We start from the raw sequence: 20,024 nt of genomic DNA on the forward strand, positions 1-20,024 counted from the left end.
GCGGTGGTTTAACATTATGAGAGAGTCCAGTCATTTTCTAGATGTATTTCATGTAAAATCGATCTCTTTCTCTTTTGGGTCTCAGACAGGTTTGTTAGAACCTTTTCTCCTTCTCAGGAGTGTTGGCAGATGCTACCACATTGGAAAAGATTGTGTGTGTGTGTCTCTGGGCCCGGTGCCCTTTAAGGAAGTATGACACAGTCATATTAATAATGTAAAACGCTTAAGTCACTGCTTTTTTTTAAAATTTAGGATTTTCCTTCTGTGCAATACATTTGTTAAGCAATTTATGAACTTTAATTGCTTTAAATGATAAGCTGAAATTGTTTCACATCATGCATCTGAGGAGACTCTAGCTCCATTTTACCTCTTGAGGAAATTGACCACATGAACACAGAAGAAGGAATATTGTGGTGGGTGCGTTGAATGTGGATTTGGGTCTTAAGTGTAGCAGTTCCGTTCTGATCTCCGGTTGTAGTGTTACCCAGCAGTCTGCTTAGCGCGGAAACTCAATGTACCGGTTACATGAATGCGCTCTCTTGCTGAGGGTTTGCAAGGAGTTTCTGGAAGTAACATATAAACCTTTTGATTCCAGAGGTGTAATAGCCAATACTTTTGTTTCCCTCGTTGCACTTCATGTGTCCTCGCCCAAGAGATCCCTAGTGCATCCCTGTCTAATTGAACGACTCCTGTGTTCCCTTGAACGTGTTCTTGTGAGCTTGTTACTCCAACTTTTTTTGCAGTGGCCCTTCGTGCTCTTTTTCTTGTTTGGTTCTTTGCACCTTTCAGGGTCCAGTTTCTCTGTGTCCTCTTCTTTGTAGTCTTCTCTGATCTTCCAGCTCAGAGGCACTGTCTGCCCTCTGGGAGTCTGGGACCTGGGGTTCATAACACAGTGCAGTCAACAACTCTTCCTCAGGCTAAACTGTAATCTATAAGGGCAGGGTCCTTGGACACAGGCCATGTCCCTGGACTCCGTCCTCAACAGATGAGAACAGAGCGCCCTCACCTTCCTCGCCATATCCATCTTGTTACTTGTGCTTTCACACTGTCCATCCAGCCAAAGAGCCACGATCTCACGTCTAGAAAGCTAATTTCATGCCAGAAGCTAAAGAGAAAACATCAACCCATTTCCACTAAAAGCAGTAAACAGAGGATGTCTTTCAACAGCATTACGTGGTTGGTTAGAGCATGAACCGGGGCCAGACAGACCTGGGTTTGAACCCTGATGCTCTCACTTACTAGCGATGTGACTTCGAGCAAGTCACTTAATTTCTCTTTCCCTCCACTGTCAAAGGGAGTGGTAAAGCCTGACCTTAGGGGTCCAGGGAGGACGCCACCAGTTTAACAGCTAAGTCAACCTCACAAAACAACACCCGAAAAAGAGATCTACACCACACAAATGCTCAGGCGCAGGGTCCTGCCAGGAAGTGAGGCAGGTCAGTGCAGCTGCAAGGGGGCAGCAGGGGCAGGGCTGCCGCGCGCCCTTTGGACTAGGAACGCTCTTTCAAGATTCAGTAGGAACGGTTTTCCCTTCTGAAAGGAAAACGCACACGCCTGCCCTCACGACTAGTTCTGGGCGACCCTGCTGTCTCCGCTGGCAGTGAACATAAACATTTGGAGAAGGAACCACAGGTGGCATTGTAGATACAATTAAACATTTTGATACTGATTTAATAAAAACAATGAAAATATTCATGCAAAACAAAATAAAAAGCACTTAGCATTTACAAGTAAATTACAGCAAGTCGGAAAATGGGAGATTTGTGCAGGGTATGTTTTGTATCCAGATTATATAAAGAACGGCAGTACATCTGTGAGATCCTCTCCCCTCACGGCACAGAAGATGTGAACAAGCAGCTCGCAAAGAGGAAAGCTGACTCACCAGACAGTGTGAGAAGACGTTCAGTCTCCCTGGTAATCAGGAAAACACAAGTCACAGCAGTGCTGTGTGGACCTGTGTCCTCCCAAAGTGCGCATGTTGAAGCCTTAACTCCCGATGCAACTCTGTTTGGAGATGGGGTCTTTAGGGTAGTAATTAAGGTAGTTGGAAGTTTCTGAAAATAGAGGTGATTCTTCTTCCATCTGAGTTCAGGGACACCCTAATGTCTGCTGTGAATCCCAGATTAGGAATCTCGTTCTCAAACAATAATATATTTTTAATGGCTGCAGACACACACACACACACACACACACACACACACACACACACACACACGGATTGGAATAGTACACACTAAATTCATGATTGTGGTTGGTGGTGTCTGATATCACAAAATAAAAATTATAAAAATAATTCTGGCATCCATGGTAGAAAACCCAAGCAACACACCCTGAGTGTCCAGCAGAGTTTGCAGACCAAGGGCCCTCGGCCCCGTTCTGTGTCACAGTTTGCATTTGCCTTGGTGGGCCTGGTTATTGATGGAAAAGCAGCTGTTGTGACAAAGCTGATGTCCCCGTGGGTCCAAGTTGCTTAGGTTCCTGTCCCAGCTTCCCTGCTTACTGGCTGTAATGCTTTGGGCAAATTACTTCACACATCTGTGCCTTAGTTTCTACACCTGTAAAATTAGAGTCATAGTAAGAGCTTAGCAACAGCACTCGGCACGTGGCATTGATGGGAGGATTTAGTGAGAGCAGACTTCTGAAGCTTCTAGAAAAGTGTCTGGCTTTTGGTAAATGCTGACAAGGGCTGCTTGTTTCAGCCATCGCCATAACCATTTCTGACATTTTGGGGGTTTTGGTTTACTCTTACTTGCATTTCACAACATACCTTAATGTCTAACTGTGTTTACGGCAAATCTTTATTCTAAATGTTTTTACACTTCAAAAAAAAAAAAAGGCACTTTGGTTACGCTTCATGGCTTCTTAATAACAGTGCTGGTTGCACAGGATCCCCGGAGTTGGGCAGACCTGAGTGCACGTCTGGGTTCTACTCTCACCAGTGGTGTGACAGTAACAACTTATTTACTCTTAACTCGGGTCCCTTATCTGAGCGAAGGGACTGGTAGCCATGCTTACGTCCGGGGCTGGGGGTGATTGAATGTGTCAGTACGTGGGAAACTCCTAGAAAGGTGCCAGGCACTAACAGACACGTGAGGAATCTTAGCTCTCACTCCTCCTCTCAGCCCTCGGTAGTCGTCTCAGCCTCTGACCCGTCCCCCGTAGGCAGCGTCTCCGGTGTTTTCAGTCTACTCAGTGCTCGAACATCCCTTGGGGGTCTGGTGGGCAGTGTGCTGCTCTTCCTGTATTGGGCACCTGGAAGTCCACTTAGTCATCCAATCAAATGTTTGCAGGTTGGAGATACACTGGGAATGAGACCATGAACCTAGAACCTGCCCTCGTTGAGATTAATGAAGACGTTTTCAAGATGCAAAGGGCTGGAGCGCCTGCATCTCCTTAGGACAAGCAGGGTGGGCTTCGTGGAGGTGGTCCCACCTGAGCCAAGTAGAGACTGGCCTAGATTACGAAGGCCAGAGCGTCAGTCCAGGCACTTGGGATTCCAGGAACCTGCTCTTGCTTCTTTGGCGCTTTTGTAAATGGTGTGGTCTGGGCACGGTGTGCCTGTGGGATGGCGTCAGGCTGGGATGCACTCTGCTCACTTCATCCCCATACACCGGGACACCTTTAGGGGCTGTAAGCAGTGGAGAGTGGAGCTTCGATTTGCGCTTTAAGAAGGTGACCCCACAAGGCAGCATAGAAGAGGGCCTCGCAGGGAAGAAGAGGTTGGAAGGCCCGTTAGAAGGGCGGTCTGGGAGTTTGGTGGCCCTGATATGAAAGGACAGTAGGGCGGGCAAGGAGGAGAGGGGACAGGAGCACTTTTGAGGGAGGTCTGGCCACCTTGACTCTGCACGGTGTGCCCAGTGTCCAGACGGTGCCCTGCACAGGGGACTGCAGCAGCAGATGGTTCTAGAAGAATGAGCGAGGCACTTTGATGATGTCCCAGTTTCCTGCTTCGTTTGCTTGGTAGATGGTGGCTGTTAGCAGGATTCTCCATATGGAAAGAGGGCTGGACTGGGGGGGACGACGAGTCTAATTTGAAGCTGATGTTGAGGTGCTCCGGGACGTCTGGCAGGTGGGTACAAGTCCAGGGCTCACCATCTCCGTTGCAATGGGGGGAGTGGTGGAGCAAAACAGAAGGTTAAGGAAGACAGCCCTGCTCCTCCAGCAATGTCTGTTTGGCGGCTACTATCGCATCTCTGTCTCTAGCCAGGCCTTCTCTCCTGAGCTCCTCACGGCCCACCCACCGTCCCCCCCCAACTCAGCTCTTCGTTACCCGTGACACATGACTTTCCCCCTGGTTTCCCTGTTCTTCCCAGTAGTCCTGGAGTCTCTTAGTCACCAGCCAAAACTGTGGTGTTTTCTCTTGGATAAAATTCTGTAAAATTTCAGTTCCTCTGAATGCTTACAATGGAAGGTACTAAGTTCTCTTGAAATAAACTTTTTTAAAAGGACACTTGTTTAAAAACATCTTTCTAAAATACTATCCGATAGCTTTTTCCACTGCTCGTCTCGCTGGGGACACTCTTCTCCCACATCTTCCTGAGGCTCACATCGTCACATCCTAGGTCTCTGCGGAAGCGTGGTCCTCCAGAGGGGCCTCCCCTGATCCCACCTTAGCCCAGGTGACACCCTCCACCTTTGCCTTGCTTTGTTTCATGCTGTTTATCACTAGATGATTGGCTAATTTTTCTCTTATCACATACCATTAACTGATTTTGTGTCTCCCTCCCTCACTGTAATGGTCCTTTTTACCGTTGTGTTTCCTGCACTTTGAAGTTGTTTGGTACCTAGCACATGCTTAATACGCATCGTTGAACAGTCTTCATCAGCAGCCCTGTGTGACGTGTGCCGTTAGGTCTGGTGCACAGATTTGAACACAGGTCAGCAGAGCTACCCCTGAGGGTCCAGGTCGCACGATTTCTAAATGACACAGCCAGAGACTGACCGTCTTGCATGGGGCTTTGACGCTTCACCAGGCTACCTTCCAGACCCCGGGTCGTAGGTACTCAAACTACTCAAACAGTACGTTAGTGGAAGTAGTTATTAGAAATGGGTATTTCTGACTGTTAAAAAAAATGCTCTTTTCCCCCCCAATTTAGGAGCATATGGCCAAAAAACTGGTCGTAGCAAAAAATGGAGGGCGATGCTGCAGCTGCCTCCGGTCAGCCAGTGCCGCGAGCTGCGGCAGTCCATCGGTGAGTGAGCGCGCTGCCTGCTGTCGGGCCGCGGGCTCGATGTTTGTCTCTCTCGAGTCCCTTTTTGCTTCAAATACTATTTAATAAATTCTCCTTATCTTCACCGTTCTCACCGGGAAGAACCCTGTAGGGTTTCTAATGTGCAGTTATGAAGCATGTGGCCCCGGAACACAAGAGTGGTATGATACAGCAAAAATTCTTCTCCCGTGACCCAGCCGGTCGTCCTCTCCAGAAGTGAGCACTGTTACTAACCATGTCTCAGCCCCTTCCAGACAGTTCTCTGTGCATGTGGACTGGAAGTACCGATGAGAACTTCAGGAAAGGGTTATTCAGATAGAAACTAAGTCAATGTAATGGAATAACCAGCAGCATAAAGAATGAGCATTAGGCGCGGGTCCTGACTGGAGCAGCAGTCAGATGGAGAACCATGTCTGTAGGGCAGTCATAACTGCATTTTTTAAAAGAGATGATTTCCAGTTCAAGGGCACGTGCATTCAAAATTTGGATGTCCCTAAATTATCGTTCAAAAAGATTGTGTCACTTTACCCCAGCCCGTGACCTTGCTGACACTGATTGTTATCAGTGTTTTTAATTTTACTAAGCTGTAATTTGGAAAATGGTCCCAGTTGTGGGAGGGTGTAGCTCAGGGGTAGAGCACATGCTTAGCAGGCACGAGGTCCTGGGTCCAATCCCCAGTACCTCCATTTAAAAAATTAAAAATTAAATTTATAAATAAATAAAACTAATTACCTTCCCCCTCAAAAAAAAGAAAAAAAAATTTTGAAAATAAAAATGGTCTCTTTTGATTATGGATGGCGTTAAGCATTTTCATTGGGTTTTTTCAATTTTGCTTTTTTCTAACTCATTTGTAAAAGTTCTTTATATGTGAAAGGCATTATCCTTTTATATTCAGTGTGACTTTATTTTGTATTTCTGCTTTTTGCCTTTTGAGTTACACTATTTGTTTAATATGGAAGATTTAATTTTTTATGTAGACAAATATATCAATATTTTCTTCTCAGCCTCTGAACTTTGTGTTGTACTTAGGGAGTCTATCTTTACTCCAAGATAATTTAAAAAAATCAATCTGTCTTTTCTCTAGTACTATTATAGTTCCTTTTTGAGAAAGTTTAAATATTTTAACTATCAAAATTAATTTCAGATAGTATAAAGTAGGAGTGTTTCCCACCAAAGACCTATCCATCTGTTTTAACATCACTAGATTTTTTTTCTCATTATGTTTTAAAAAGAGCATTTTTATTGAGCTATAATTAAGATGTCATACAATTTACATATTTGAAGTGTACAGTTCAGTGGTTTTTAATATGTTCACAGTGTTGTGTGACCATTACCACAACCAGTTTTACAACATTTTCATCACCCCGAAAAGAAACCCCATGCCCAGTGGTAGTCACTCCACCTCTAGCCAAAGGCAGCCACCAATCTACTTCTGTCCCTAAGTATTTGCCTGTTCAGGACATTTCAAGTGCATGGGAATCACACACTGTGTGATCTTTTGTAACTGGCCTCTTTTCACTTAACATAATGTTTTCAAAGTTCATGCATGCTGTAGCATTAAGCAGTACCTAATTCCTTTTTGTTGGCAAGTAATATTGCATTGTACAGATATGTCACATTTTATTTCTCCATTCATCAGTTCACAGACATTGGCTGTTTTCATTTTTTGTCTGTTATGAATAATGCTGCTACAATTATTCATGTACACTTTTTTTTAATTGTTGTAAAATATACGTAACAAAAATGACAATTCTAACCACTTTTAAGTGTGAAGTTCAGTGGTGTTACTTTGGATACTGTGTGTATGTCCATCTGTGAGTGACCCTGATCCCTCCAGTGCTGGCTGCGTGGTGCAGAGCTTGTCCCCTAGCCTGGGGGGTCCTGCTCCCTGCTCCTCACCTGCCCAGGGCTCTTGGCTCCCTGGGTGGCACTGCCTTCTACCTGCCTGCCTTCCCAGCTTAGCGCCCCATTTCCTCCGTGTCCCCTCAGTAGAATGGAGGTTCCCTGAGAACTTCTTCTGTTCTTCCCACTCTTCCATCCTCACCACGAAGGCACTTGGACAGAATTGGAATGGGTTGCCTCCGAAATTCATTTGTCGTGAGAGAGCCGGGCTATTCCTTCCCACGCTCGCTGCGTCCCTCCCGGCCTCAGGTCCCGCGACCCCCACCCTCTGCCCCGCCGCCCCTGGATCTGTATGGCCCTCAGAAGTGAGCAGATCTCTCTAAGTATTATTGTAAGATTAAATGAAACAATACACGGAGAGAACTTAAAATCGTGTCTGGCACAGAGTAAGAGGTGAAAGGTGTTCCCTGGAGTGTTGCTGCTATCTGGCCCTTCTAGGGTAGAGAGAAATGGCTTAGCATGACGTCGAGGCTTCCTGAGAATCTGATCCCAGTCTCTCTCTCTCTCTCTCTCTCTCTCTCTCTGTTTTAAGCTTCGTTTGCTTCCCTCCGTGTCCCCTTTCCGGCTACCGCGCACTGCTTGTTGGGTCAACCACCTGCCTTCTATGTACCGTGGCCCATAGGTTATTCCAAAGAATTAAAATCTGGTGTAGTAGTATAATACTACAATTGCGTGTGTTCCACAAGCAAGGAGGCACCCTGCGCTGACCACATTCTGCCGAGGGTGGTCTTCCAGGTATTTTGACGGAGCTATTTGCTTTTTCCGGTGTCCTTCACTGCTTCTCGATCTTACCCACTGTCTGTCCTTTGTGATTTCCATCGTGTCCTCTTTCTTTGCTTTCTTCCCCATTTTATTATTGTAGCTCCTGGAGGAAGTCTCAAGTGTCCACTGTGTCCCTCGGACTCGTTACGTTTTGTCACTAATGTTTTATTCTTTCTCAGAGGCTTTCTGGTTTCTCCTTCCTGGTGGGACTGTCGCTGGGATGTCTCTAGATGTGGGCCAGCCTTCAGTAGTCATGTGTAACACTTGCTGCGGCCTTTACATCTTTGGCCTGGGAAAATTTAATATGTATTTAGTCATACGTAAAATTGACATAAATATGATGTATGTGTACAAGGTTTACATAGTATTTATTATATACATTAAGATTCAAAGGAAAGGCCAGATGTCTCTATCTTCCCCTCCTCCATTGTACCAGGACTCCCCTTTGAATTCCTGTGAGACAGATCCTTAACTTTCTGGAGTAGTCTTCTGTGTCTCGGTGTCCTCTTGTGTTTTCTGTTTGCTTTTGGCCATTCATTTTAGGAGATTTCCTTATTATCCAGATCAACACCCGTGCTTTAACACACATGCAAAGTACTGTCCAGCCCGTCCCACGATGTTCTGCTGTTAATCCTGTTTTTAGCTTGTAAGCGCACACTCTTGTTCCGCGATTGCGTCTCTGTCGTGTTTGGGGCTCTTGTTTTACAGTTCTGCCAGTCCCTTCAGGCTCTGGTCTCTCTAGAGGATATTAGGGTTTTAAAAGATAGGTTTCTGTCGTCTGAATGAGCTTTTCTCCTGGTTCAGTTTTTCTGCCCTGTTTTCTCGTTTTGGTTGTCACCCCTGCTTTCGCCCTGTGTCTAGAGACCTGAGATTGTTTCTTCAGGTTTATACTAAGGGCTGAGTTTCTTTGTGTGAGTGTGACCTGGCTTCCTCTGTGGTTGCATGGTTTGGTTTTCCTGGGCACCCCCTCTTGGATGGACTTCTGGAACTGGGCTGTGCCAGTGCTCGGCGTGGACCGGGCCTGCGTTCCAGGACCGACCGGGGTCGCGTTAATTCACTTGGCCAGCAGAGCGTGTCAGTCCCTCCAGTTGTGCTTTGTCCCCCCCACCCCCACCCCGGGGTGCCAGAATCTCTCTTGGCAGATACCCACTTTCTGCAAAGTGGCTTCTGCCTGAAGGAGAGGTCCCTTGGCCGGCAGTTCGCTCAGGCCTGGGTGGGGCTCCCACCTCATCGGCTTTCTCAAACTTCTGACTCCTGAGGGCGTCGTGTATTCGTTTTCCACGTCAGGTTTCGTTCTGTTTGTTGTGGTTTTGTCTTCGGTCCTCAGCAGAAGCCTGGGCGAGAAGGTCAGCAGACCTGAGCCCCGCCTGCTTGTCCTCAGTGGACACCGGGAACATTTCTGGGCCTTCAGATGCGGGAGGGAAGAATGAAAACCTCTCAACTTTTAAACCTTTTGACTGCCTTGTGTCTTTTGTTTTTTACGTGCAGTTGAGGAGTGGCCCTCAAGTAAAAGGTGGTAGCAAAACTGGACAAAGTGGGTTGTAGAAGTTTTGCAAAACTATTGCTCATATTTGTTGAAACAAGCAATCATGTACTGGCAACTGAAATGTTTATATCCCTGCATGCATTTTCCATGTGCAGACTCAGTGCTCCAAGACAGGAGTTAGGCTCCTAGGTGTGCGGGGCACTAACCAGCCCTTTCCCTGAGGAGCTTGTCACGACTGGCTCGCGCTTCATGCATTTCGCTTAACGCCTTAGCTTTGGGAGTACCTGACATCATTACGTTCACATCAGGTGCAGAGCTGCTGCGAGGGAGCCGCTGGTTTTCTTGCCTGTTTTGGGCATAAGATTTTGCTTTCCATCCCTTGTGACACTTTGACTGAATATCAGTGCTTCTTCCTCAAAACAGTGCTTGGTGTAAGATGAGATAGATATACAACATATCTTCCCACCAAAAAGAAAAAAATAAGAACAGTTTAAAAATCGTTAAGCATATATAATATTTGTAACTTGCGAAAGAATAGAAAGTTATCAAAATGAAAAAGAGTTTTAAGAAATCTAATTTAGTACATTCCCATGGTGTATTTCACATGCATGTAATTTGTGCCAAACCCATGGAGTGGGCGGAGTGGTGGAAGGCCAGACGCAGACCCCTTTCTGGCCCCCCAGGTTCCCAGAAGTGCCACCCCCCGCCCCCAGCATCTTTCCTTTGTGAGGGGAGCAGGGACCGTCCCCACGCACCTTTCGTTATCAGTTCTTCCAGATACCGTTGGCTCTGCCCCAGTGGGCACTTTAATTTTAAATATTCATGATAACCTAGTACAAACTAGTGAACAAAACAGTGGGTTCAAAACCAATCCTGCAAGCACTGCTTTGACTTGTGTCAGGTAAAAGAAGTAGGTTCAGAAAAGCAGGTGCCTGTCCCTTGTCCCCTCTCTTCACCCAGAAAAGGAGTATAGCAGCCTTTGTGACAAGCAGCCGATAGGAAGACTTCTCTTCAGGCAATTCTGCGACACAAAATGTGATCTAAAGAGCTGCATTGAATTCCTGGATGCAGTGGTAAGTGATTCATCTCAGGGTTGAACCCCTCAGCCTTGTGCTTTTGATAATTAAAAACGAACACGAGACCTCTCTGAGTTAATTAGACCTTGGCAGTGAGGTAAGAGTGGATAAACTGGGTGTCCTGGTGTCGTGTTCTCTTGGTTTTCCTGGTGGGTAGAGTGTGCCTAGTGGGGGTTCATGCAGGTGACATCTCAAGTACTGGGGATCAAAGGTACTTACTAAAGAGCTTTGAAACGTGCTGCTTTAACTTGTAGGAAATTTGTGCAGCTAATTCAGACAGTGCTCGCACAGCTGCCTGAGAGGTATGCGGACCCAGCAGTGCTGTCTGCTGAAAGCACTGGCCCAGAAGCACACGAAGGAGGAAAGCTGGTGTAAGACGGATGAGCACACTGGATGGAACTGACTATGATTTATATGTTTTCCAATATTCCTGTGTATCCAGTTTGATATTTACTGTGATTTCCTTTCAGATAAAGAAATTTTGCATTTCTAAAACTTTAGGGATACGGCTGGCAAGCCTAGAAGTTTCAAAACTATGAAACTCAGAAGCAGCTTAACAGAGAGTTCCAGAACATACTAGGAAGTCTCTCTCACTTTTAGTTACTGGGACCAAGGTTATGACACTTCCTCTCCCTGTTTTGGCCTGTCCTGGTTATATCATCAAGTTGTATGGACTGTTCACTATGTGCAAAATACTATTCTATGTCATTGGTTTTTATTCGCTTTTTCTCTCTTTTTCACATAGCTTGTTAAAAACAATGTATTTATTCAGAAAAACATTTGAGGTTCTTGCCTGTTCTGTTGTTTGCTCCCTACGCCTTGGAGCTCCCCAGCCCTCCCTTCCCAGTACCTTGGCTGGGATAAGACGAGGCTTGCTCAGGAGGCAGCCGTTTGCTGCCAAGCAGGACGTCAGAGGCGGTAGGGCACGCTCCTTGGTTCAGGAGTGGAATGTAGACATGTCTTCGTGTGTCGGTTCTGTTTGCCAAGCTGCCATATTTTAAGAATTTAGGGACCTACAATTCTTTATTCCAAAACTGGCCAAACTGCGCCGTGAAGGCTTTTTCAGGTTCCCGTCTCCTGATGCTGTCGTGATGCCTGCTGGTCCCCGGCGCCCACCCGCTGGCTGCACGCAGGTTTTGTTCCTGGCCTGTTGTGGTTTTGCTGGTAGCTTGTGGGTGATAAGTGATGCCCGCTTACGCCATCCGTGCAGCATTTCCTGCTCTGACTTTGCCTGTGCTGGGTGACCGCGGGTTCCGTGAGCTTCTCTAGTGGAGAGACGGCATCTTGCCCGTGTCCCCTTGTGGCACCTGACGTGCTTGTTTGCTCTGTTCCCTGCGCAGTGCTTGTCGAATGAGTGAATGGCATGTGTGTCAGTCAGGGTCCAGTGAGAGAAACAGAAGCAGTAAGAGTTATAGATATATTGCAGAGGATTGGCTTGCACGACTGCGAGGTCTGGCTAAGGAAGTCTGAAACCTGCAGGACAGACCGTCAGGGAGGGCAGGACAGAATCTCCAGAAATGGGGTGAAGCTGCTGTCCTCAGGCAGGATTTCTTCTAGAAAGCCTCAGCTCTGTTTTTAAGGCCTTTCAACTGATTGAATCAAGCCCACCCAGCTTACCTAGGATAATCTTCCTTACCCCAAAGTCAGCTCTGACCGTGTTTACACATATCGCCAGAACGACAACTGGATTAGTGTTTGCGTAACTGGAGATTGTTGCCTGTCAAGTTGGCACATCAGAAGACCATCACGGAATCACAGCACTTTCTTTTCCATGAATTGCATGCCATGTAGTATCCAGAACTCCCAGGACTTGAGTTTAACGGTCTTTAGGTAAACAGCGTGCTGGTCACTAGTCACAGTGAACACTGGGCGCAAAGCTGGCTCTGGCCAGGTGGTCAGCCCGCTGGTCACGGCCCCTGTGCCGCACCTGTGAAGGATGTGATTGGGTTCCGACCCTCCAGGACTCTGTCTTGGAGTACTCTTGATGCCTTCAGAAGCGCAGCTCCCTCTGGTCTTTACTTCCTCCCTTCTCTCTTCCACTGTGTCTGGCTTTGAGCGTCACTGCTTTTCAAAGGCCCCAGCTTGCAAATCCAGGCTGCGCCGAGGCCTCCTCACGCTACTCTCCCCGTCTGTTCACACTGCTGAGTGGCTTCTCTTGAAATTCTCTTACCTGGGCCTTTGTGATCTCCTCTGCTTTCTTTTCTCTTATCTCTGTTTTCCCGATCTTCTTCCTTCCTTATCCTTTATAGACGTTTGCATACTGATCAGGTTCCGCTTTGACTTTTCCTCTGTTTTCCGGCCCGTGGAGTGTTGTCCACTCTAACGGTCTCTCACCTGACACCTGTGTGTGGGTGACTCCCACGCACCCGACACCTCCCACTCAGACTGCCCTGGGGGCTCTGCATGCAGGTGTCCAAGTGCCTCTTGGCTGTTCCTGAAGTGCCATTGTGTAGAACAGACCAAGCTGTCTATTAACCATTTTATTTGGCCACATTCAATGGCTGAAGCTAAAACAGGACATAGTGAGTGTTATGGCGTGTGTTGCTCTACATTATTAATCCTTTGAAAATGTTTTTTTCCGCTCATGGCCATTAATTTCCCAGATTATCAATAGAGCTGCTCTCTGGTTCCTAGGGCACCAAGTCAATTCCACAGGCCAGAGAATTTTTGAAACACTGCAAAGTCCGTGAAGAAGCTTATGTAATACTTTTCTTTTCTCTCCTCTCTACAATCAGGCCAAATATGAAGTGGCTGCTGATGAGGACCGAAGAGATTGTGGGCTCTTGGTCTTAGACACATTTTTCAATGAGGAGGTGTGTTTTCTTCTTTAGCCATAAAGATTCATAAGTAACTTACTTAAATGATTAGAGTGCATAGCCATTTTCACTTTGTTGGGATATGTATGTTGAAATCTTCAGTTTCTTGTAAATGTTCCTCCTCTGCATTTGCTCTTGAGCCACTGAGGAAATCAACAATTGAATCTCTTAGAAAATTGGTTCAAAGAACTTTAAAGTTTTTATGTTTCCTCAAACAGAATATAAAACTAGAGAATTTTATTGGCCTCTCTTGGACTGAAAATAACATCTTTCTCCTAAAAGGTTTAATGAGTCTTAGTTTTTATACTTTTGGATTCACTTGGTTCTTGCGGTTTAGAAAGTCCCTGAAATGATAGTGGCAACCTGCCTCCTTCAGGTGGCTCGCCTTCTGTGGGCCACTGGAGGTCCTAACCCTGGGCAGGCTCCTCTGCTGTTGGCCCGAGGAGAGCAGCAGCAGCAACAGTAATGGCTGACATCACGTGAATGCTGCCCTAAGCCCTGTGCGTGTGACACATTACAGATGCTCACAGCAAGACTATGAGGGGGGTATATCATTATGTCTGTCGTCACACGATAGGATTGAAAATCAGAATAGTTGTGTGGTTTACTGAAGGTTACATAGCTAGCAAGTGCCCGAGCCAGGAATCAAACATGCAGAGACTGTGGTTGTGGAATAGTGTGGTGAGACTGGGTTCAAAATATTCAGATTTTGAGCCCAGCTAATGAAGGTGGTAGGGCCACCAAGTAGGGAAGCTGATTGGTACGAAGATTGAATGTCAGAAGGAGAGGCCAGGGTCTCTCTAGCTGCCATGGAGGTGCACCCACAGCCAGTGGGTGTGGGGATGTGATTCAGACCCAAACAGGTTTTCACTCCAAAGCTTGGGTCTACCTCAGCCTCCAGCCTCAGTACCATGGCCACAGATCGTTCTTTGAAACACAGCCGTTAACAGCATCTGCATGCTTGTAGCTATGCTGGGGACACTATAATTGGGAGGCGTAGGAGAGAACTTTCACTTATCTAGATTTAAAGATCTTTTTTAGTAACTTACTGTTCCTTCTTCACCTTCCCTGAAAAAATATTCTTGTAGCAAGGTAAGTTATCAAGAAGAAAGACCTAATTTGAAAAGTTACTGGTGTGGATGTAGCAAATGTGGGCAGGGAAGGGAGCAGCAGACGTCCCTCTGCAGCTCAGTAGTGCTGAGAGACGTGCATGGGCTGCCTGAAGATGCTGTAACGTGAATGCGTGTTTTTGTTTTTGTTTTCTTTGCTTACTTGCCATCTACTGGGGAAACTATTCTTGTGCTTTACTCAAAAAAGCAAAAAACAAAAAAGCCACAGTCACATCATCACTGTAGTTGTTTTTGTTGTCTTCTTTCTTTAAGAAAAGCAACAGTCTCTTTCTTTTATGTATCAAAAAGGGAACTCCTTTACAGAGATTTCAACAAGCCAGAATACCTAAAGCACCTAAAAATAAGGCAAGACTACATATGTTCAATCTTGTATTTCTTTATCCTTTCGCTCAGTCATTCTAGTTTTTCTAAGTTTCCTTTTTCAAGATTCCCAAATATTAAAATTCAGCCAAATTTGATTTACAATTTAAAAAAATATGCCCAAAACCGAGTGGGATTTATCCAGGAATGCAAAGTTGGTTCAATATCTGATACTCATTTAATCTGATACATCACATTAATAAAGCACCAAAAAACTCCATGTGATTATCTTGCTAGAGGCAGAAAAAGCATTTGACAAAGTTCAAAGACTCCTTTATAATAAAAGCACTCAACAAATTAGGAATGAAATAGAACTTTCTCAGCCTGGTACAGGACATATACAAACTGTTCACAGCTAAAATCATACTTAAATGTGAAAAGTCAGATGCTTTCCCCCTAAGATCAGGAACAAAATAAGGATGCTCTCATCACTTCCACCTGATACTGTACTGGAAGTTCTAGCTATTACAGTTAGGGCAATTAGGCAGGAAAAATAAAAGATAACCAGATTGAAAAGGAAGAAGTAAAACTGTATTTGCAGATGACATGATCTTGCTGTCTCAGTCCATTTAGGATGCTGTGGCAAAATACCACAGACTGGGTAGCTTATGAACAACACAAATTTATTACTCGCAGGTCTCGAGGCTGGGAACTGCAAGATCCTGGTGCCAACATGGTCACCTTCTGGTGAACGCCCTCTTCCTGGTTCATAGCCGGCCCCTTCCCACTGTGTCCTCACTGGGTGGAAGAGGCATGGGATCTGTCTGGAGCCTCTTTTATAAAGGCACAAGTCCCACTCATGAGGGCTCCATCATCATGATCTGAGCACCCCCCAAAGGCCCCACCTCCCAATGTCATCACTTTGGGGGTTAAGATTTCAACATATGAATTTGGGGGTCACACATTCAGATCATAGCACTTGTATACAGAAAATCCTGAGACATCCACACACACGTGGGGATAAAACTCCTAGAGCCAATAAATGAGTTCAGCAAGGCTGCAGGATCCTGGGTCACGATACAAAATTCAACTGTATGTCTGTACACTAGCAATTAAAATCCAAAAATGAAACGAAAGCAGTTCCACTTTCAGTACATAAAAAGGAATAAAATAGGTGTAAATTTAACAAGAGAAATGCAGCACTTAATACACTGAAAATTTCAAAACATCATTGAAGGAAATTAAAGAACTGTGGGGGCGGGGGTACAGCTCAGTGGTAGAGCGCGTGCTCATTTAGCCTGCTCAGGGTCCAGAGTTCAACCCGCAGTACCTCTTCCAAAAGTGGATGCATAAGTAAACCTAACTACTTCCCCCCCCAAAATAAAAATAAAAATAAAGAAAAGATGTAGTAAAATGGAAAGACATCCCCTGTTCCTGGAGGAGAAGACTGAGTATTGATCTGTACACTCAATATAAGACCTGCCAAGATCTTAACTTCCTTTTTTTGAAAATTAACAAGCTGATCCTAGAATTCATAGATGTACTAAGAGGATCCAGAATAGTTATAACAACCTTAAAAAGGAAGAACAAAGTTGGAGGGCTTACACTTCTCAATTTCAAAACTTGTCTCACAGCTGCAGTAATCAAGACAGTGTGGTACCAGTTTAAGGACAGACATACAGACCAGTGGAATAGCACTGAGAGTCCAGAAAACAGTCAGCTGTCCTGCACTAAGGCTGCCAGGACAATTCAGTGGGGGAAAGAATAATCTTTTCAATACATGGTTCTGGGACAACTGGATACACACATGCAGTGGAATGAACTGGACCCTTATCTAATACCACATACGAAAAATTAACTTCAGATGGACCAAACACCTAACTGTAAGCGCTAACACTAAACAGCTCTTAGAGGAAATCTCATGACCTTGAATCAGTTGTTTCTTATGACCTTGATTTAGATAGTGGTTTCTTAGGTATAACATCAAAAGGATAGCAACAAAAGAAGAAACAGATAAATTGGACTTCATCAAAATACAGTACTTCCAAATATATATACATATACAGTCCTTCCAAGAACACTCTAAAGAAAGGAAAGGCAACCTGTAGAATGGGGGAAAGTATTTGCAGGTCCAGTATCTGGTTAGGGTGTGCTATCCAGCACATATAAAGAACTCTTACAATTCAACAATAAAAAGACAACCCAATTTTTAAAAAAATTATAATAAAGATACATATTTTAACACAGAAATAAGAGTGCAGTTGCAGGGCCCGCCCACCTCTGCTTCCCCACCGATGGACGTTCCTCTCAGGGTTCTCTCTGTCCAGAACTTTAAGAGGCAAGGCATTGACTTGTTTTGGTAAATTTTCCTTTGTAGCTACCTGTTCTGAAAAATAATTCTTGTTCCTTAATTTAAAGCCCCAGAAGAAGCCTCTGTTCCGCTTCCCTCATGGTTGGCGTCTGTCTGGCCAGGAGTGCTGGACCTGAACTTGCTTGCTTAGCTCACCTGGCTTCTCTGCTCGTGCAGGACTAGAAGCCCTGCTTCTCTTTTCTGTGGAAATAAATTTCTATTAAATAAAATTTTTCTAAGATCCTGAAAAGTTCTCTATTTGAAGTAAATCATTAAATAGTCTTAAAAGAATTAACCTGCTATTTAATGTAGCTTCAGGAAATTGAGACCTTTGGAGGGGAAATAATCCTATGGAAAATACTCAGAGCTATTACTTTAAAACACGTATTTTTGAGGCAAGTGTTGAAATTGAATGGCTTTGTCTTCTGTGGAAATTTGTCTTGTTTTCTGTTTTATCCTGTGCCTGGAACAATGCATGTCTGTTGAGTAAATGAATGAACAGATTCTCTTCTGAAGTGGTGGAATGAATGGACCCACCTTATCCTTTGGCAGGCCATGCCCCAGAGAAGGCTGCTGTTTGCTGGGGGTGTCTTGGACCCTTTCGTAGCCTCTCAGGCCTCTTCCATCAGGTTGTTGTGAGGCTGAATGACAGTGAGTGCCTCACGTGTGTTGGACAGCTTAAATGACAGCTAGTAATCATTATTAATTATAGAAATCTTAGTGGGTTTGGGGGAAAATGTGAGTTTTCTTGTGTATTTCTGTCAGTATTTCAGTGTCTTTGATGAAATAGCTGCTTTGACTTATAGAAACCACGAAGTTTTGCTGTGGTTACACGGCTGCACCACAGCCAGAAATTGGTCTAGAATGCACGTCTCATTTCTAATGACAAGTTAGATGTACAATTGAATATGATCTGTGTATTTTTTCCGATAAATCTGGACCACAGTTCTGCTGTGTGTTTTCTTTTCCCAGACCCCTCTGGATGAGGGTTAAGCAGTTGGGAGCCAGGCGCGTGGGGACGTGTTAGTGAGGACATAGGGCAGTGGAGCCTTCTTGGAGGGTGGTTTTGTGACACACGTCACAATCTAAAATGCATGAATCCTTTGAGCTAGTAGTTCTGCTTCTCCAAATCTGTCCTGCAAAACACAGTTGTGCAAAGTTGTTCATAGCAGGAGTGTTTGCAGTGGAGAAAACCGGCAACGAGAACGTTTAAGAGACAGAAAGCTGTGATCTGGAAAGGCACACGTCATTAACGGCTCTGCAGGTGTCGGCACAGACATGCAAAACTGTACATTTATCCCATTTCCACGAGGAAAAATGTGTGTATTTCTGACTGTGTATGTTTACATTTTAAATTATGGTTTAAAAAAAGTAACATTGAGCGTTTTAACCATTTCTAAGTTTGCAGTTCAGTAGAGGTAAGTACATTCACACTGATGTGCAGTCACCACCACCGTCCGTCTCCTGAACCTTCTTCATCTTGTGACACTAACTCTGTCCCCTTTAAACACTAACTCCCCACTTCCCCGCCCCCAGCCCTGACAACTACCATCTGCTTTCTGTCTCTGTGAGTCTGACTAGTCTAGGGACCTCATGTGAGTGGAATCATACAATACTTATCTTTTTGTGACTGGTGTATGTCACTGAGCATAATGTCCTCAAGGTTCATTCCTATTGTAGCAGGTGTCAGAATTTCCTTCTTTTTTAAGGCTGAGTCATAATCTGTTGTCTGGATAGACCACATTTTGTTTATCCACCGTCCATCAATGGACACTTGGGTTATTTCCATCTTCGGGATGCTGTGAACAATGCTACTGTGAACGTGGGTGTGCAGATGTCTCTCGGGGCCCCTGCTCATGCTCTGTTTGGATGCATAGGAGACGGTCTGGAGAGGAGGACAGCATACTGATCCCGGCAAAACGAGGCTGGGGTGGAGGGTGAAGGTGGCACTTTGACTTGCTATTTCATACACTTTTTATTGTGGTTTTTTCACAATAAGCGCTAGATTCTATTTTACAGTTGGTAAATTAGGAACCCACTAATTGTTACGCGTTTGCTTTGTGCTCTCTTAAGAGCTGGGCAGACCCTCTACCAGAGATCCCTCCAGACATTGTGCAGGAATGCAGACTGAGGCTGACAGAGAACCCTTCCAAGGACGTCTTTGAGGAGTGTGCCCGGTGAGTGTCTGCGCCCAGCCCCGCCTCCACTGGGCGCGTTCTCCTAGCGGGCTCTCCAGCTCCCACGGCCACTTCCCAGAAAGGGGCAACTGAAGAGCTACAGGCACGTGTGCTTACTGACACGCCCACCCGGCCGTGCTGCTCAGCCTTCCCAGGTGCTTGTTCTTGGATGAGAAGCCTCCCCAAACAGGTTGCTTGTCGACCTAGGTGCTCACTGAAGGCAGCTCTTCTACAGGTCTTTGCAGTATGGACAGAAAGTTCTGAGTCCGAGCACTGCAGCTGAACCTGGCTTCCAGGTGCCGTGTGATGTGATGTTCTCAGGTTCCAGGGGTTGAGACCTGGGTGTCTTTGGGTCACTGTTCAGCCCACCACTGTGCTGAGTCATTTGCCAGGGAGTGGACGTCCCAGGTGCTGTGGGGACACGCAATAGCACCTTGCCAGGGAAAGTTTGTCTTTGCTCCAAGAGCAGATTGGGTGATGCATTTACTGTGTTTCTAGAAGGCAGTTCTGGCGGCAGTTTAGAGGACAGTTAGAGACAGGGACAATTGGGTCCAGGACACCAGCTTAGAGGCTGGGGCAGGTGTTCTGGTGAAATGTGATGGTGCCTGGACCAGGGCAGTGACAGGGATCATGGAGAGGGGTGAATGGGTTTTAGAGAACTTGAGAGGCTGGTGAGCAAGGGGAAACTGTGGTCTGGGACACGATGAGTTCGTGTCCCACCTCCTAACGCCATTTCCTGGGCGGGGTAGGTTTCAACGTAAGACTTGAGGGGACACACACAGTCAGGCCATAACATACATCATCATCAATATCTT

At 45.6% G+C, this 20,024-nt stretch overlaps 1 protein-coding gene across 13 annotated transcripts in view; it reads left to right on the forward strand.

Annotated features, from left to right (window-relative positions):
• GRK4 (G protein-coupled receptor kinase 4) overlaps positions 1–20,024 on the forward strand; it is a 47,443-nt gene that overhangs the window by 2,684 nt on the left and 24,735 nt on the right. For 5 of the 13 annotated variants that reach the window (XR_004324496.1, XM_014559765.2, XM_032492969.1 and 2 more), the window contains exons 2-5: positions 5,097–5,192; positions 10,321–10,433; positions 13,172–13,249; positions 19,106–19,209. The exons of 1 other annotated variant lie outside the window; for it this stretch is intronic. Coding sequence is in view for 9 of the 12 variants with exons in the window: in XM_014559765.2 (XP_014415251.2) it covers positions 5,097–5,192; positions 10,321–10,433; positions 13,172–13,249; positions 19,106–19,209 (391 nt within the window). In the remaining 3 variants the exon portion in view is untranslated. Of the gene's footprint in view, positions 1–5,096; positions 5,193–10,320; positions 10,434–13,171; positions 13,250–15,638; positions 19,210–20,024 lie in introns of those variants that run through there. 7 more of the 13 variants (XM_032492957.1, XM_032492960.1, XM_014559766.2 and 4 more) reach the window with 7 other exon arrangements.

Source organism: Camelus ferus, chromosome 2 (assembly GCF_009834535.1).
Source record: "Camelus ferus isolate YT-003-E chromosome 2, BCGSAC_Cfer_1.0, whole genome shotgun sequence".
NCBI classification, from domain to species: Eukaryota; Metazoa; Chordata; class Mammalia; order Artiodactyla; family Camelidae; genus Camelus; species Camelus ferus.